The sequence below is a fragment of the Rana temporaria genome, chromosome 1 (genome assembly GCF_905171775.1).
Source record: "Rana temporaria chromosome 1, aRanTem1.1, whole genome shotgun sequence".
Lineage (NCBI taxonomy): Eukaryota > Metazoa > Chordata > Amphibia > Anura > Ranidae > Rana > Rana temporaria.
The window spans coordinates 222,091,695-222,111,633 of record NC_053489.1 but is presented as its reverse complement, the minus strand read 5'-3'; the positions used below and the strand labels follow the sequence as shown (position 1 = coordinate 222,111,633).

The window sequence follows — 19,939 nt, the reverse complement described above, 5'->3', positions numbered from 1 at the left end:
GTATTCTGCTAAGGAGGCGAATAGAAAGTAAAATACTTTCAGTAAGGAGAATGAGAGACAATCACTTTACTTTAGGTCATCCATACAAAAAATACATTTTTATAGAAATAGAACATGATTTAATGGTTAGCTATTGGTATATTTTTGGTTTTGTTAGCTAATATAGAGTCATTTTACTCATAAATGGATTCTATTTACCTTTATGAACAATATACAATCCATTTTCTAAAAAAAGAAACCAATGCTTACAACCTTGATTCAATGTTTAGGCTTTCCACGTTCTAGCTCCTGAAACAAATTAATAATTAAACCAGTATTCCCTGTGGTGGCATGGAATGGTGTTAAGGGTGATCTTGTATTGCAGTTTGGATGCAGATAAATTAATGATCGGTCATAGACTAATGAGTCCACAGGCAGAAATGTCCTTGTTCACACACAAGATGATTGGTCAGTTTTCCAGTGACAGGCAGTGAGCTCGGCTTGATGTTTCATCGACTGGTGAAAATGATAGCAAGTAATGACAATGCATTGACTAAAGGGAATAATGTTCACCATTCTGACATGCAGCACAAGGTGAATTAAGTGCACTGTACTGAGTGCCCTACAGGCATTTCATTATATGCTAGCACATAGAAAAATCTGTACTTTGTTAGCATTTTCAACCTGATTCCTTTACTGTTATATAACGCTAATGATGGAATGGCTAGAAATACATCATATGGGGTTTATTTTATCATTCAAAATGTGGTGTGCAAGGTGAAGTAACCCACAACAGACATGCACCAGCCATCTTTTACTAAATACACTAAGCGGAAGAAAAGCGTAATCTGACTGGCTGCTCTATGTTAGCACAATTTACTCATAATATTATTGGTATCCCTCTTGGATTTTATGTGAACTGACAAAGCAATCTGGAACCCCAGATTGCACCCCATACATGTATCATAAAAATCATTCAACAGATCCAATTAAATAATTTCAATCAAGCATTTACATAATTACAACTGTAAATCACAGCAAGTAACAAAAGATCATTTAGTGTTCGGCCACCTTAGGCATCTCCACTAAAACAAGGAATGTTCCTAGCCTGTAGCATCACTTATTATGCAATTTCCTACTGTAACTGCAAAAGGGTGATAATGAGCTTCCTGTGAGTGATCCTGACCCTTAACTTTTCTATGTAGAAGAGTGAAGAAGAAGTAATGCATGTGTTGTCACCGTTAGATGAGAGTCATGTTGGGTCCTGACACTTGTGAAAGCTGTGAAAGTGTGGGCAGTTATCCCCCTGGCCTTCATTAACGGGAATATATCTGTCCATTTATATGTATATTTAAATGTTGGCAATACACTGGGAAATCCTTTCCGTGCTATCTCAGCGTATCTAGTATTAGACTAAATTTCAAACTGTCATAAAACAGAATGGTCTGCCTTACAGCTGAACCTCAACTCTCCAAGTCCTGTGTTGAGTACAACAGTTATAGTGAAGTTGCACAATGCCACCTTCAACAAATGTAGGAGTAAACTTTGAATCTGTATGTAACCAAGGTATCAAAACTTGGGATAGTAACTACCAGATTTTATCTAATTTCCTAAAGTGACCTAGTCACTTTAAAGAGAGGAGAGATGATAGGTAGTAGGGATAACAAGTTCAGCTCTCATTCCACCTCTAGTTTCCTGACCCAATGCCAGCCATCCTGAACTGCAAAGTTCCAGTACTGGAGAGTAATGTGCAAATAGAAATATGGGGGCAGAAGGGAAAGGTCAAGTTCTCACACTACCTGGAAAAATCCAAGCTTTACCTGTTAGAAATATGATTGGTGCTGCAAGTATGTGCAGGTGCCTGCACTTTATACTTGCTAGCAGGACTTTTTTTTTAAATAATAGAGTCACTTAAACAGCAATCTAAAACTCTCCCAATGGCCAGTGATGACATAAATTATACTGATGCTTCCATTTTCAGCATATGTCTTATACTATATTATTAGTATAAGGTCCATGTGCCTAATATGCAGCATAATAATTTAACATTTTCTAGCAAAATGCTATTGAATAGATTAAGCTTTATGTCTATTACCATGTGGAATCCAAGAAAAAACAAACAAATGAATTGAACTGACCCACGTACACCGATTTATCACGATATTAAATGCAAAAGATTTTTCAATGTCATTTTATTCATCCTTTGCATACACCTATAATAACCCAAATATATAGTAAAATTGGAAATGTACTCGAAACTTTCCTTTTATTCTAATTTCGGTAGGTTTTGCCTTTGTTACACCAACAGGGAGATCAGCCTCACCTCACCTACTATGATAGCCAAGACCCTGCAGACAGCTGAATGTACTGGTACCTCCTTCTGGAGAGCAACATCATAGAAATACATGGAAAAATAACTCACAGGGCAGAGTAACATGGTAGAGTGAGATCTCCCCACCAACATCAAGAGCTGAACCAAACCCAGATCGCTACCATACAGATGAAGGAAAAATGTTTTATCTTTACAATAAACTATCACACAATTATTAATATTCATCTGACTTATTTGAGCTTCTATATCTTCTCACACTATCATACTCTCAGTATAATCACAATAAAAATAGATGCCGACTAACTGATTGCAGTATTTTTTCCTTTACGTAGTTTATTATCATTACTACGTTATTCATGCATGGCATAACCCTCCAATTTTAGAGATTGGAAATCATATTGCAGCAAACCTGTTCCTTGTGTTTTATCTTAAAATGTTACCATGAAAAATAGGGGATTCAAGAGGTAACTGAATTTTTTTTACCAGTCACAACAGTGTGATCAAATATTTTGTAAATATATTTCTAAATCTTAATAAAGGGTTTCTTTGGTTAAAATCTCTGGATTTAATTCTAAAACATGGCCACACAGGTGCTATTTTAAGCACCATCAAAAGAAATCTTGCAACCAGTTCATTTCAGATTATTTGTATAATTTATATTAATAATTCAATTTATTAAGGTGACCACTTTACATGTTTTTCAGTATAACTGAACCACAAAAAAGTTAAATTTTGATCCAAAACCCTCTGTGAAATAATTGAGTTGATAGCAGCAATGCATTGCCATAGGCCAGCCACCTTGCTAAGCTTTCTATTCATTCTTTTCTCAACCAGCAGCTGTGTGTGTTGGGAGTCAGGTGCTTGTGGTGGTCTAGGTTATGCCACATGGGGTGGTCTGAACCAGAATTTCACTTTTGAGCAGACAACCCTGCAATGTAAAATGTTCTTGGAAATTGAAATAACATATGATGTATGTTGAGGATTATTCTCTATGCCCCAGAAATAATATACGTGTGCATGGCTGAAGATGCATATGAGGTGGAAAGAAGAATAGTCTGAAAAGCAGTCCATTCCTTTTATAGAGTGATCATTTTTGGACAGTCAACAATGTCAACTGAAAAAATGTGAAAACAACTTGGAACGTGTTTTTTTGTACTTGGATGTTTTATGAAAGTAGAAAATATAATGGCCATGATTGGCATATGACAGTGATGCATGCAGTACATGTTGGATCCAGCCATTGAACAATCTTTCATATTAAGTAGCAAATTAGCAAATGTGATGTTTGTTTTTTGTTATGGGAGCAAAAGCTCTTTGCAGATATCCCTGGTGCCAGCCCATCTTGGGGGAAAACCATAACAATTGACAGGGAAAATCCGAATTGGCAAATCAACTGAGAAGGTTTTCCAAGGAATGTCTACCACAGTCTGGGAAATTATAGGTTTATGAACTGAATTTTTAATAATGAGCGCAAAGTATAATTTAAAGCTGCCCTTGACAATAGCCTAGTTCATACCTTCAAACATTTTAATGTCTTAAATTAAAAATTGTGCATCCATTTATTTAAATGTAAGTAAACCCTGCCAGACCCACCCAAGCATATGTACTTTTAAAGGTTTTGAGCCTCTCTGGACCACAAACTAGGACTGTTCCATTAAATCAGGACAAATAGAAAAAATGCCCAGATCTATTACATGTATTTCCACCTCTGGTGTGACAAATAAAACATTCAGTATATATAACGTCTAGTAGATTGTGAAGTTTTCTAATCAAGGAAAGAAGTAAACTCACCATATTACCAAATAACTGAAACATGTAGCCTCATTTAATTTATGAAATTCCCAAAATAAGAACACTGTACAGATCTGCACAATAAATTCCACAAAAATAAATCAAATTGATGTGAATATTTTAACAGTTTCCAAGTATTGTTTCTGCAATAACTACCTTATGACCTGAATTTAGACCTAGATAGGCTCAGCAATAACGTACCTTTACATCGGGCTTAAAGCAGTATGAAAAACAATGAGGAAGTTCAAAGTGCATATGCTCATAGCATTTCAGTTACTGAAGTCGGCAAGATTAAGACTGGATTTTTCAATTGTTGCTATGGGTTACTGCTCTTTGAATATTGCCATTGTCTTTATGAATATACCTGCAAAAATATTCAGCCTATGATCTCTAACTTGTTATTGGTCAAGTTGCCACGACAGCATATGTCATGGCAACTTGACCAATCACAAGTCAGAGATCATAGGCCATGATATCCATGGAGACATACCTTACTTGTCTCGTTATTTATTTTGCAAACAATTTCCAACAATATGATGTATAAAAAAAGATATACAATTCTATGTGCAAAATAGCTGTAAATATCCATTTTAGGTCATCAATCAAACAAACAAAAAAAATGAAATAAATAAAAGCCTCATCGAATAAATGTGGATAACAGAAGACAGTTCAATATTCAGTTTCCCTTTCTTGTAACTCAGCCATGGTCAAATACAATATGACATTTTAATAGGAAACACCAACCTTCTTTTACAGAAAAAAAATGTTTTTGTTTTGTTTTTTTACTAGAAATAATATGTTTATGTAGCATGAACAAAAGCAGTAAAGAAAATACATATACATGTTTAACATACAAAAGCCCTTCTCTAGCCCAGATATACCGGAAGTCAACTTTACAGGGAAATGACTTAAAGAAAAAAGTATAATATGTGCTGGATGATGAAGAATTAACACTGGTATCATACTGTGGCAAAAGTTTCAAAAATATGAGGTTTATTTCAAACTAACCCTTCCGAGTCCAAAAGCCACTAAGCAGGTACCAACCTAAAAAAAAAATATTAGTCCACCTATTATTAGCGGCCTCTTAGGAAAATGAACCAAAAAAAAGAAAAAAAAAAAGAAAAAAGTTTATTTTGTCTCATTTTTCAAGTCAGGGCAGCCACGAAAGTTCCAAATCTATTGGAAATGTCAGAATGAAGTGATCTCCATGTAGGTACAGGAGTCCTACCCTTTGACTCCCCAATGTCATCTGTGCAGTGAACTGATAGGCACTGCAAATGGCTTCCATTCTGTGCCGCTGCTGAGGTCTTGTTCTGGGGAAGATCGTGGGCTGTAGGGAAACAATGAGACAAAAAAATTAGCAACTTCTTCAATGCATTGTGATAAATATGTAGCACTTGAAAAACAATTTGCAATATACTGCTTTCACCTCCTTCATATTATTAGTCAGACAATGATTGTCAGCGGTCACACAAACAAAATAAATGGATCTGCTGACCTTCGCATTCAATTATTTTTATAAAGCGATTAGACAAAAGAAAACAGGATTTTGTTTGGCTTTATTTGAACCTTTTATTTATAAAGCCTACACACTTCTGCAGAGAAAATGTAAATCTACAGCAAAGATACAATAAAACTGATGCTGTAATTTCCAAATTTTCTCCATCTATACACATGTCAGTGTTCACGTGGCTACCCTTATTTTAATTATTGATTTGTTAAGTAGTCAAGCTCAGTACATTTTTATATTGGTTCAAAGGGTAACTAAGTGAAAGGGCACCCCAACAAGGAATACTCATGTATCCATGGCACCATGCCACTGCAGGAGTCCACCCTGAGAAAGCTCTGGGGTCAGAGCTTACTTGGGTTGATGACATTATTGCTCCAACCCACGTGGTAGCGTTGGTGCCTGGCCACTGGCCACTCGGGCCTGAGTGGTGTCATGTGAGGGAGGGTCACGTGCTTGAAGGAGTGGGGTGGCAGCATGAATTGCTCAATATAAATATTAGGCCTCGTACACACGACCGAGTTTCTTGGCAAAAACCAGCAAGAAACTTGCTGGGAGATATTTTTTTGCAGAGGAAACCGGTCGCGTGTACACTTTTCGACGAGGAAACTGTTGAGGATCCCGTCGAGCCAAAAAGAGAGCATGTCTTCTTTTTCCTCGACGACAATGGAGAAATTTGGCTCGCCGAGATCCTCGACAGCCTAACAAGGAACTCGACGAGCAAAACGATGTGTTTCGCCCGTCGAGTTCCTCGGTCGAGTGTACGAGGCTTAAGAATGCATTGTTAGGCTAAGGCCGGCCATAGACAAAGCAAATTTCTTTCCTGCAACCACGGGTTGACAGGGAAATCCCTCCGGCTGAGTCATTGTGATTGATCAATCAACATGGGTACATTCATCCTGCCCATATATGGTTCGAATCTCGGCCAGTTCCTGCTGAACCAACTGAGATTCGAGCCATCTATGGCAGGCTTAGGTTTATACTCATGTCAAAAGCAGGCTTTTCATTGGCCTTTTTAGAAGCCCCTCAAACACCTGTCAAAACGATGTGCATTGCAGCGACCAGTGTTGTTCACATGATTGATCTGACATGTCATTTGCCTGGCTTTACTGGTCCCCAAACACTTCTACTGATGTAAATGTAAATGTGCTTCAAAAACACCATAAATGCTCCTGTGGTGTTTACAGCGAGTTTGAGATGCAATCCATACAATAGAAAATCAACACAGAAGAGGCGTCTGGAAAGCATTATTTAGTGCAGCGTAAAGGCGTTAAAAACGTGTCATAAACGCATCAAAAACATGTCTTAAAGCAATACATGCATTAATGGATGTTTAAACTTCAAAGCCCGTCTAAATGAGGCCTTACTTTCGCCAAAATTGGCAAGCTAACAACATCTCTTTCACTTTCACTAGAAAATCATTTAGCAACAGTTCACACTAATTAATTCAACAACACACAGTATGATTGCAAATAAATCATTGTAAATCACAATGCTTCCTATTGAACAACTGAAAAAATTGGGGTAATCTACTGGAATCCCATGGTCTAGTTATCATACTTAATCTGTACTGAGATTGATTAAGTTGAAACAGGGAAGTTACATTGTAAATGCAAAGGAATCTTTTGTATCCAAATCTCCAGCCATTGCTTTTTACTGAAAAGTAGAATGGGTACAGCAATGTCCCCCCTTAGCAGTTCACAAGGGGCAGTGAAAGCATGCATTTTTACAGACTAATTAAGTTGCTTAATCATTTCCACCATCAAGAAGAGCCTGGTGACCATCCTCAGACAGTTGGTTGTCATTTACTTGTATGAGCAGGATATTAAAGAGGAACTCTGGTCAGTTATAAAAAATATTAAAGTCAGCAGCCACAAACACTAGCTACTGACTTTTAATATACAGACACTTACCAGCCCAGGGATTTAGTGCTGTCCTCACCCGGGCTGGTTCTTCCCTGCCCTTCAAGTCCCCATCTTGCTTGTGGGAAGCTGGTTGTGACTTCCTGTTGTTTCACAGTCAGCTTCCTACTGCGTATGCATGAGACATTCTACCCTCTCTCAATGGGCCCACAGTCTCCTGGGACATGTGGGGTTTTCCAGGAAGGTTGCAGGGGGGTAAAGCAGGAACAGGGACCTGTCATAAATAAGTACAGCCCCCTCCAAAAAAAATAAAGGTAACAATGAGAGGATGGGGCAAGGTGGAGGGTGAGCAGAACTTTCCTTTTCAGGAAAAGTTCTGCGGAAAGTTCTGCTTTAAAGAATATGACTGGTATACTAAGCTGGCTCAAGGAAGGGGTGCTTTTTGAGTATAAAAAAAGAAAGAAAATAAACTAAAAAAAAGTCTAGGTTGGGCAAATCTTCAGGGGGTGTGGATTTTTAAAATGTCTCTCCTCACTAGTTAGATAAGCTAACGTATTTCTGTGGAATCCATCAATGCTCAGATTTGCTCTGGGCACATTTCTAATTAAATGATTATCTGCAGCGACCAGGTACAGTGCCTTAAAGCTGTGTGTCTACACAGCGTCTATGCAGCTTTTTCCATAGAAATTTAAATAAAAAGTGGCAACACAGCTAGTTTTCCACTGCTGATATCTCAGCTGTGGTAGCAAAAACCTCAAAGCTAAATATAATACTTCAGTCTAATCAACATCACCGTGATCTTGCTTTCCATAAAGTTGATTCACTTTAAACTGGAAATACATGAGGAAGTGGAAATCAGATCATTTGAAACCAATTTATCAGTCCTTCACTCTACCCTCTTCACTTAACACAACCCTGATCAGGGCATTCAGCAATTCTGTACTTTATAAGCTTATCTCAATGACAAAATGTTTCAAACCATCAGATTACTTGCAGCTTAGACATCATTTTTCAACAATCGTGACATATACAAAAAAGTTGTAAAAAGCAAAACTATCTAAAATGAGTAATATACACCAATTACACCCAAGTAAAGTGAATGAAAGATTACTAGACTGATTGATTCCTTTGTATTATTCAATTGCTATATCTACATTAAAGGCACTTCTTTGCAGTGACCTGCACTCTGCACTGCCAAGCTTACATCTCCTTTGAGTGATGATGAATAAGGTAAAAAATGTACCTTATTCCTCGCACCTTCAGGATTCATCCTTGGAAGACTGGTCCCCTAAAGCTGCTACTCTTTGGTGCCTGACCTTAGCACATACAGGAACATCAGTCCTGGATTCTACATGAGGATGCCGAGGGCCCTCCACATCTAGGGACATTTTATCCTGGAGGAGAGCACTGGCTGCCGGGTAAGCAAGGAGTAAGGTAAGGTAAGTAATTCATTTTATTTATCATCCACTACATAAAACAAGCAGTTAAAGCGATAATAAAGGTTCCTTTAAAAAAAAAAGTCATACTTACCTGCTCTGTGCAATGTTTTTTGCACAGAGCAGGCTCAATCCTCCTTTGTTGGTGTCCCCTGCAGGCATTCATGGCTCCTCTTCTTATGGAAATGCCCCCATAGGAAACAGTTTCCTATGGGGCATATGTGTCGGCTCGCTCTCAAGCGCCTATTGGCCCCGCCCCCTGCTCCCGCTGCTATCAGTCTTCCCAGTAAGGAGGGAGAGTGCCTCAGCTCCCATGCACATTGCTAAATTGAGAATGGGCTCAGGTAAGTATAACATGGGGGGGGGGGGGGAGATTCTGTTACACAGAAGATTTTTTACCTTAATGCAGAGTATGCATTAAGTTAAAAAAAAAAAACTTTAGTTTTAGAACGACTTTTAATGGACAACAGGGTTATTTTTGTCAGAAAAGGCACAATTGATCTCTTCTGCCATAAATGCTTTTCCCAGCCTGCCAGAGGTAATGTACATTGAGCTGTGCAAGAGCAGATTAGAGTACATTATGGCACCCACTCTGTGCTGTGGCGATGTGACTCTTGTGCGTAGAACTGACATCATTGCGGTCCGACCATTCATGCAGCTGAACAGATCAATCCCGGAAAGATAAACCTGGTCAAGATGGATTGACAATGCAGCACTGGAGGGCATCCTTTTGACATGTAAGTCTGTCATAATGTGCTAGTAGGTGGTGCATGCTAGCACATTATGGCATTAAGCTGCAGGGGGGCTGAAAAAAAATAAGAATTTTACTACTTAACTACCTCTTTAAAACTTGCAGCGCAGAGGGGGAACCACTGCAAGGGCAATGATTTCTTCAGACCCGAGTTCAGCTTTAAAGTGCTTGTGACCCTATAAAAAAAAAGAGATCCTGTTCCCTTATAGCAGAATAAACAGCACAGTGCTTGTGCTCTCTAACCTGCCCCCCACTGAACTGTAAAAAGCATTGCTGATCCTTCCACTTCCTGTGTCCCCCTCTTTAAGCTGACAACAATAATCATGGCTGCTGAGCCCTGTTTACTGTGGTCAGCTTATGCTCTCTCACTTGTCCTCCTCACTCCCTTCCTCCCTGCCTGTCAGCTCCCGTTTCTGTGTCTCTGTCTCCGCCCCCCTTCCTGACGGTATTAGTAGAAAAAAAAACTTTAAAAATAGCCTGGTAGCCCCTCTCCTTTATCTGGCAATAACTGTCACGTGACCAGCCTGAAGTTTAAAAAAAAAACACTTGGAGAGTGAGTTATTGTCAGATAAAGGAAAGCGGCTGCCAGTGAAAGCCATTTTTAGGGCTACAGCTACTTTAACATAATGCAAAAATGCTTTATAACAAAAGAGCACTGCTAGGATAGGAAAGGAGACATCTACAATCACTTCCAATCCTATGTTAGTAAAAAAAAAAAAACAATAACATACACAGTAAAACAATTGGGAAATTGTTTTGTTATATTGTTCAACTCTGCCTGGAGGAAAAGAGGTTAATAAAATCAAAGCATTACCCTAGAAAAAAAAGGGGTCACTGCTTCGTGCCATTAAACAGTTAATGTATATGTAAGTTTAAAGCATTTGTTATCTCTGAGGCAGCAGTGATAAATTCATTTTACGGCATCTTTTAAATATGCATGGCATGTAATGTAGCATGGAACTGCAAAAGGGAAGGGAGGCCCGAGATAACAGGTTTACAGTGAGAGATAGCATAAGTACTTCTGCTTTTCTGCTCCAATGAACTCAGTGAAATAAGGATTCCAGAAAAAGCTTGGGAAGTGTACTTCAGTCATATTTTGCTTAACAAGATGAACTTATGTGATTATACTGCCACATCAAAAAAGGGGAAAATATCTTATTTTATTGGAGAGAAAATATACAGTAGGTTTGGAGGAATAGGGTTAACCTATTGTTGTTTTGCTTTTGTTTGTTTTTTTAAAAAACATTTGAGGCCAAAAACCAAATATTCTATTAATTATTCTGAAAATGATAATCCTAAATAATAAATCTACACAGCTACAAAAATATTCCTTCACTGAGAAAAACCATGTCTAGAATAATTTCTTGTTCTACAGTTACTCCATCATCAATGGAAGTATTACATGATTTCAGCAAAGTAGAGTAAATGTTCATTAAGTATATAAATTGGAGTGGTGTTCATGTCAATCATTATCCAATCATGTTCATGCAAAAATCCTTGTTTTTATTCCTTGCACATGATCAGGTATTACAAGTGATCCCTGCTTAACCATAGTAAGCTTACTGAACAGGGTCTGCTTCTTTAGTAAATCAACCCCACTGTGCAAAAGAGACTTAACTTCACTATTTAAAAAGACAGATGCCATGGGTAATGTGTGCATGTGTGTGCTTATATATCAATACCCTTACTTGCTTTTTCTTAAAAGAGAAGTTTGGGATTTTTATTTATTTAGAAATCATCTATCCCCCACCGGCTCTAAGACTGAGAACTGAGCAACCAAACACCGCTGATCGCCCAGTTCTCAGAGCTCCGTGAGCAGAAAACGAGTGACTGTCAGCCAGTGTGGCTCTCTGCTGTGCCCCTTCCGTGCTCACTGGTGTGCTGGGCTGTATAGGGTCTGGAGTGGTTGGCTCAGGCTCTCAGTAGCTCACTTAGAGGCTGCGCCAGGTGGCGGTTCAGGCTCCTGAGTGGATCCCGACCATATGGTCGCCATCTTTGGCTCTGTAATCTCACAGTCCACTTTTGGCTGAAAATGCGTCACAGGAGTGCAAAACGAACCACGGGAGAAGTACAGCCAAATAAGCTTTATCTGTACTTCTCCCTAAATGATAATGTTAAAGCCTATACATGACCGTTTTTCATGACGTGAACAACGACAACGTGAAAAACGGCGAGAAACATTAGAGCATGTTCTAAATTTTTAATGCCCATTTTTCACGTCGAGAAAAATGCTCTGGAGCCTACACACTGTCGTTTTTAATGACCAATTAAAAAAATGGCACTTTTCACGTCATGAAAAACGGTCGTGTGTACGCGGCATAAGGGTTTGTTCAGACCAAGTATGTCGAGCTGCTTTTTTTCTGCACACCACCGCACATGTATGGTGTAAACAGGGTTGTTTTCTATGTGTCCTGTTTACACCACTCATGTGTTGTGGTGTGCAAAAAAATGCAGCTAAACAAAAATGGTGGGGGATCTTTACTAAAACTGGAGCACTCAGAATCTGGTCTAGCTGTGCATGGCAGCCAATCAGCTTCATACTTCAGCTTGTTCAATTAAGCTTTGGCAATAAAACCTGGAAGCTGATGATTTCTCTGCAGAACTGCACCAGATTTTGTACTCGCAGGTTTTAGTAAATCGCCCCCCAGTGTATACAAGCTATAAGTGCTTAAATTTCCACCTACTTTCTATTTCAGTGACACTAGTCACCAGGACAAATAGAGAGGGTAAACACCTAGTGGGGATACAAACCACACAACAAAAACTTGACTGGGGTACTGGTCTTTAAAAAAAAAAGTTTGGACCATACATACTAGGGCCGAAACAACTAATCGATTAATCGACAACTAATCGATTATGAAATTAATCGATTACAATTTTCATCATCGATTAATCAGACGGGCTAATATTATTTATTTAATGTACAACAATAGACAGCAAACATGACCAGTGTTCACAAAGAATATAATTATTATATAGGATTTTCATAGTGGCAACAGTTTGTGCAGCAAGAACATATATAAATATTGGAAATATTGGAAAAATAACAAAACCCGTTATGTGGGATAAAAAGTAGGTACATGATCACACGCTGACCTCACTATATATCTATCTACACAGTAGAGATATATATATATAGATAGATAGATATATATATATACATATATATATATATATATATATATATATATATATATATATATATATATACACACACACATATTGAATGATTGCAGAGCTAATATAAAATAACTAAAGTTACGATACAGTGTATAATAGTAAAGTCTACACATTTTGTTAGGCTTTGTGTGCCGTTTTTGTCACATTTTATCACAATCAAAGGCGTGGACAATGGAAAGAGTGCAGCCTTTTAAAGGTCTGTTGAAGAATCAGCTTCCTTCTTTCAGCTTGCTGGCGAGATTAAAGTGACAAACAGGAGGTGAGGATCCTTAGAAAGGCTACTGGCCTGGAGGCTCGTCCCTTACACTTCTTCAAAGGCTCTGACAAACCGTCAGCTACTGCTCCTTGGCTGCCCATACCCTCACACAGCGTGATTCCAGTGTGCAACAGCCATCCCCGATAGGCAACCAAGCGTGAATCACTCTGCTAGCGATCTTGTAAAGGCAACATCAGTTTATTTGGATCATATATCCAGGCTGGTTTATTGGGAACCGACCTTGTCTCGTATAACAATTAACAGAGTTAGCCTACGCATCTCGGTTTAGTTTATTTACAAGGCTTCCTTACATTACCAAGAATGAATCAAAGGACAGTCGTAACACAATTTCCATTGCCTTAGGACAGGTTACATTTTTTTTTCTCTTTGACAAATCTACAACATGACAGCATGACATATTGGTTTCGGCAGATACGTTTCCGTCTACACGTATCAAAAACCAGACTTTTTTTATTTTAAGAAAGGCCTTTGAAAGCTTGCAAAAGCTTTGCTAAATTTACATGTATGTGTGTATACTGTATATATATATATATATATATATATATATATATATATAGTGTGTGTTATGTTAATGCATACTTCTCTACTGTACATGTGTGCTGCATATAGACTGCTTTGGTCAGCTGCTTCCCCGTTTTTTTCCCCGTTTTTAGAAATCAGACCCAGTTGAAGATAAGACAATGGGAACAAAGGTGGAGCTGTTGATACCAACAACCAACTTGGCTTCATCTTTCATTAATGGAAAATTGATCAATAATTTTGACTAGCTGCTGTAGAATAATGCTCCCCTATTCTCAATGTTTTTTTTCATTAATAGTTTCAGTTTTAAAAACAGTGCAAATACATATATTCTATAATGCATATTTACTAAAGAAAACAGCAGTGGGCAAAGTGCAGAATTTTTTCTTCCCTAAATTAATGAAAGGTGATTGGCTTAAATATGCCAAATATCAACGGTGTTCTGGAATTCTATCTAACAGCATTTATTATTCTGAAACTGAAATAGTTGGTGTTTTCTGTAAAGTATCCTAACTTGCCTAGAATCTCTTTTTGTATGGAAAAGAACACCTCAAACTGACAATCAGCCCTAGCAACAATCAGATATCAAACCCAGCTGCATGACAACCATACCTGGGTGGTTATACGGTTGTTTAGAGACTTCCATGGCTCTTCGTACAATCCAAATTTGCGTTTTTGGATTTCAAACATATAGATCTTGCTAATTTAGACAATGTGAAGGGGACAAAAACAGCCTCATTCCGACTACAATCTAAATAAAGCCTGATATAATATCTGGATTAAATTCAAACCATTTATGGGAACACCCTTTATCACCGGAAGATATTTTCCAAATTACTGGACAATCTGTGTAAAACTTAAGGAAGGTGGTATTCAAAGGTGCCACCTTCCATCCATTAAATCTGACTTGAAACTGGCAGGTCTTGGTGCAACAGAGGACAGGCAGGTGCCACCTGCCCTTTGTTCTTTTTTTTTCATTCAAATTTAAGTTTATTTTCAATAAAATAAATACATACATTTGTATTAAATTAGCAAGAAATAAGTCAATAGCACGCAGAAATATAATGCCCTTTGTTCTTATGGTCAAAACTAAACAATTTGATTAAATATAAGCATACCCAATAAAAAGGCCAACATCAACCACGTTAGAAACAAATACATTAAATGATCGGCTTGCAAACATCAATGTGGGGCAAGGCAGGTTTGTAAATAAAAATGGTAGAAAATTAAGATGAATAAAAAAATAAAGCAAAGGTTAAATTTCAAGGCAAACTGCTAAAAAGTAAAAAGAAAAAATACACATCCAACCACTTAGGTGAGCCATACACAATTGTACATCTTGGACATCAGGTGTGGGACTAAACCCCCCAATGTTTTGCAGCCAAGGAACCTGCCATCTTAGCCTCTGTTTGAGCTTAATTGCACATTTAACAGCTATGACCAAAGTTATTTTTTGACTTGACAGTTCAGTTCACAAGCAACTGTAAAAGTTATCATTTAATACATGGGAAACTGTTAAATTGGTTGGTTTAGGGCCAGCCAAACATGGTTAATTTCTCGGCCGATTCAGAAGGAAATGGCTGAGATTTGAACCGTGAGGCCTCGTACACACGACCGAAAAAGTCGATGGGCGAAACACATCGTTTTGCTCGTCGAGTTCCTTGTTAGGCTGTTGAGGATCTTGGCGAGCCAAATTTCCCCATTCCCGTAGAGGAAAAAGAAGACATGCTCTCTTTTTGGCTCGACGAGATCCTCGATAGTTTCCTCGTCGAAAAGTGTACACACGACCGGTTACCTTTGCAAAAAAAAATACCAGCAAGTTTCTTGCTGGTTTTTGCCGAGAAACTCGGTCGTGTGTACGAGGCCTTAGGAAGGCTGAATGTACCAAGTTGATCGATTGATCAACTTGGGTACAACCAGCATGCCGGATTCTCTATTAATTATCCCTAGCGGCTGTTTTAGGGACAATAAAGAAGCACCAACACCGACTAGGCATCAAATCTGCTCATCTATCTATGAATTTAAGCACATGTGCACGCAGTGCGGTCTGACTGACTCCGAGTGCTGCAGCTTCTTCTCCCAGTCTGAGTGTTGCTGTGCAAGGAATGAGATTGGTATCAGGAAACAGGTACTTATGCTAGTTGTATGTAAGATTCAATTTATTTTATTTCAAAGCAATATATAACTACATTAAATGCTATTTATCTGCCTGGAGTTCAACTTAATTTCATTCATTACGATAAAAACAGGCAATTCAGCTGACACTAGGTCCTGCACTTTACAGTATAGGCTACAACCATTTAGAGATGTGATATATGCATTGCTGAAAACAATACATAAAACAATACAGAACTTGGATTAATTCAATTCACTCCAGCAAAACATGTTCCTTGATTTCTAAAGGTCTGCTTGAGTTCTAAAAAAAAAAAATAGCACACGTATTTTCATTTTCCATAACATGACAGAAAATCATTGCTGATATGATTTATCGAAGAGTAGAGTAACAGGTTTCTAGCAGATGTGGCTATCAAGCAAGCTGGTGATCACAAATAAATCCCGACAGTGTATATGGCCAGGATTCCCTCTGTAAAAGCATTACATAATGAACATTACAGTATAGATTATTGATTGTCATGATGTAGGATGGCTTAACAGAAAAAAAAAAAAGGCTACAGCTATTTCCTCGTTCACTAGCGAGACACACTATATGTCTCTGTATACTGACGTACACTGGTTATCAAGGTACTTTCATCAAACCAACAAGCATCAGTGATAGGCCTTGAATCACACAAACTGACAGCCAAGAGAACAATTTTATATAATAACCTCTTGGTTACCTCACATTCTGGGTATGCTAGTTATTTTTTTTTTCTGGAGCTGAAAAAATATACAATACATAAACATAGGTACAACTCTATTTTTTTATGTAAGTAAGATATGAGCAGGTCTTGCACTCATTCTTTAAAACTGGACGCACATTACCAAGGGCAAAATTGTCAATGCACATACTTGAGGTAAAATCTCAACAAATGGTGATGGTGAGACCGTATGCTGCTTTTGTGGCCAGTTGTGGTGGACAAGAACTGCTAAAGCAATAGGGACACATTAGACCCCTTTCATACCGGGGCTGCGGCCGCGTTAGCGCTTTTAGACCAAAAAAAGGGGTGAAACACTCCAGCTTTCAAGACACTTATAAGGCGATTCGAAATCGCTGCCCATTCATTTCAATGGGCAGGGCGTTTTGGGAGCGCTAAATACAGTGCTCCCAACCCACCCCAAAGATTCTGCGTGCAGTACCTTTTATAACATCCTGCTAGCGCACCTCCTGAGTGTGAAAAGTCTGGGGCAAAAGAGATTTAATCTCCAAATACGGGAAGGTTTCTTCACAGTAAGAGCTGTGAAAATGTGGAATAGACTCCCTCAAGAGCTGGTTCTGTCCATCTTAGTAGATTGCTTTCAATAATGCCTGGATTACATAATATAACTGGATACTAACATTTATAGGTATAGTTGATCCAGGGAATATCCAATTGCTTCTAAGGGGATCAGGAAGGATTTTTTTTTTCCCTGCTGAAACAAATTGGATCATGCTTTTCTCAGGGTTTTTTTTTTTTGCCTTCCTCTGGATCAACTGTGGGTATAAGATTGTGTATATAGGATTGTATTTTTTTTTTATGACATTTTTTTTCTCCCTTTTGGTGGTTAAACTTGATGGACTTTTTTCAACCGGACTAAGTATGTAACTATGTAAATCACAATGGTTTTCTAGGTATAGACAAGATGGAAGTTTATATAAAACAATCAGTTACAATAAAGAGTCTTTATATAAGTCGTGGTATGCCATGAATGCCCAAATTCCTGGTGTGGGAATGTCCTGGGTTCGAAAAAAACGTGTTACCACATTAAGTGTGATGACACAATTCCCATACAATTGTGGTATATGGAGCCCTCCATATACACTCTGTAAAGCCTTGTAAACACGGACGGTTTTCCCCTCGGAAAAAAAACGTTGGATTCTTGCCAAGCTTGACGGTATTCCTGCCAAGCTTGTCTTGCGTACAGACTGTCATACAAAACTCTACCGGTCCAAAGCGTGGTGACGTACAACATGTATGACAGCACTATTAAGGGGAAGTTCCATTCCAATGGCACCACCCTTTGGACTGCTTTTCCTGATCTTGTGTTAGTAAAAGTTTGGTGAGAGACGATTCGCGCTTAATAATTATTTGCAGCGTGAGGAATGTGCTATCTCCATTATGAACACTAGTTTTACCAGAAGGAGCGATCCTGTCTCATACTTGATTCTGAGCATGCACGTTTTTTTTTTACCCTCGGAAAAGCATACACACGACTGGTTTTCTCGACGGGAAAAAGTCAGACGGGAATCCTGACGGGAAAATAGAAAGCAGGTTCTCTATTTTTTTCCTGCTGTTTTCCTGTCGAGAAATCTGCCATGAAGCATGCACACGACCGGTTTTGACGGCCAAACGCTCTCATGGCAGCTTTCCTGCCGGGAAAACCAGTCGTGTGTACGAGGCTTAAGCTTACAATATCCATCCACCATCCAAAATTGGTGAAATTGAATTATAATCACCAAAAGCCAAAAACCCCAGCAGCGGCTAACTGCAGACACATGGGCTGCAAATGGGGCCCTTTGTAGCTTTCTATGCCCTTGGCTTGGGTGCACCTTAGGTTTATGTTAACCTATAGTTCTACTACTTGATAAAACAGCAGTAGAGGTACTGCGATGTCGGTTTTTGGTTACAAAACCAAAGAAGAAGCAGACAAACATGAGCAGAAATGTCGATCATACACGGGAAGCTAGCAGAACAATTAGAGATTCAGATGCTGTAAGCAATATCATCGACATCGTCTCATTCCTGTTTATTTTAGGTTACCTTGAAATATCTCTCAATCCTCTTTAGGGCATCCTTGTAATTTGTATTCCCAGAAGTAGCAAACTCCAGCTAGCAGCTACACAGAAACCTAGCAAATGTTCTTCCCTAAAATTAAAAGGAGTTCAATCAATTTTACCAGTCAGCACAGCAGGATGAAATATATAACTGTACTTCTACTACAGACATAGATTCTTATCACATAGTTATTTTCCTGATGTAAAATCGAGATGAGGATACAGATGTTGTAATATTTTAATCTGTCTGTTGAAGGAAACTCTGTGGGCATTTCGATAAAGGCTTTTTCTCTTTAAAGTAATTTCATTTTAGCGAGTACATTTTAGGGGTTATCTCAAGGTGGATGTGTGTAATTGCCAATCACAAAACACTTTTTCAAAAGATAACTGATATCAATGTGTGATTTCTATATCACAGTTCATTTTCGCATTATATAAAATAAAAAAAGGCCGCTTAACCCCCACATCATGCACATGTAAACATTTTTATGCATAATGCAGATTATCTATGCAGCTTTATAAAATGAGATAATATGGATTTCTATCCTTTACATAGATGGCAAGTGTCTACAAAACATGCTACAGTGTTTGCAGAGCATACTCGGCTGTCTAATATCTAGGTACAGAGGTAGCTTTGCACTTGCTTGATTGCTCCTATAGATTTACGATCAATAGTGTCAAAAGAGAAGGGGGGAGGTGTCTGTATTCTCATATTCTGGTCTGTATTTTCAGCAAAACAGTAATTCAGCAACCTTGGAGTACTAGACCTATGCTGAGGACACACGGTCGGACTTCTGACAGGGCAAAACTCCATCAGAATTTCGTAAAAATAGAGAACCTGCTCTCTATCAGACGGAAAAAGTCTGATGGGGCATACACAAGGTTGGAATATCCGATGAAAAGCTCCCATCGGAAATTTCGACCATGTGTATACGGCTTTACACTCTCTGGTAAAGATGCTATAAAAACAAGCACCTAATCATCACACCTATATAAGCTGGTTGGACATCCCAACAGAAAGCCATGGTCATTATTAATATGAAGTTGGTCTTCTTTTGAGCTTTTAAAGTCCTCCACTCGTCTGGGAAGGCTTTCTACAGGATTTATAAATTGTGTCTGTTGAAATATGCGATGTATCAGGTACTGATGTTGGATGAAAAGACCTGACAATCGGCGTTCCAAGTCATTCCAAATGTATTAAATAGGGTTAAGGTCAGGGCTTACTGCAAGTCACTCAAGTTCCTTTACAACAAACTCGTCAAACCATGTCTTTATGGATCTGGCTTTGCGCACAGGGGCACTGCCTGTTCACTTCATGGATTTATACAGACACACAGAGGCGCACCTTCAGCTCTGCAGCTCTCATTGGCCCTCTTATGACTAACCCCCCTGC

General features: G+C 38.5%; 1 protein-coding gene across 2 annotated transcripts in view; it reads right to left on the bottom strand.

The window, feature by feature from the left end:
- Window positions 1-4,106: 4,106 nt before the first annotated feature.
- The window catches only part of MN1 (MN1 proto-oncogene, transcriptional regulator), an 83,398-nt gene continuing 67,565 nt past the window's right edge, over window positions 4,107-19,939 (bottom strand). The window contains exons 2-3 of one of the 2 annotated variants that reach the window (XR_005748732.1): window positions 18,533-18,637; window positions 5,347-5,432 (exon numbers count right to left, since the gene is read on the bottom strand). Coding sequence is in view for 1 of the 2 variants with exons in the window: in XM_040350845.1 (XP_040206779.1) it covers window positions 5,248-5,432 (185 nt within the window). In the remaining variant the exon portion in view is untranslated. Of the gene's footprint in view, window positions 5,433-18,532; window positions 18,638-19,939 lie in introns of both variants that reach the window. The other variant, XM_040350845.1, reaches the window with a different exon arrangement.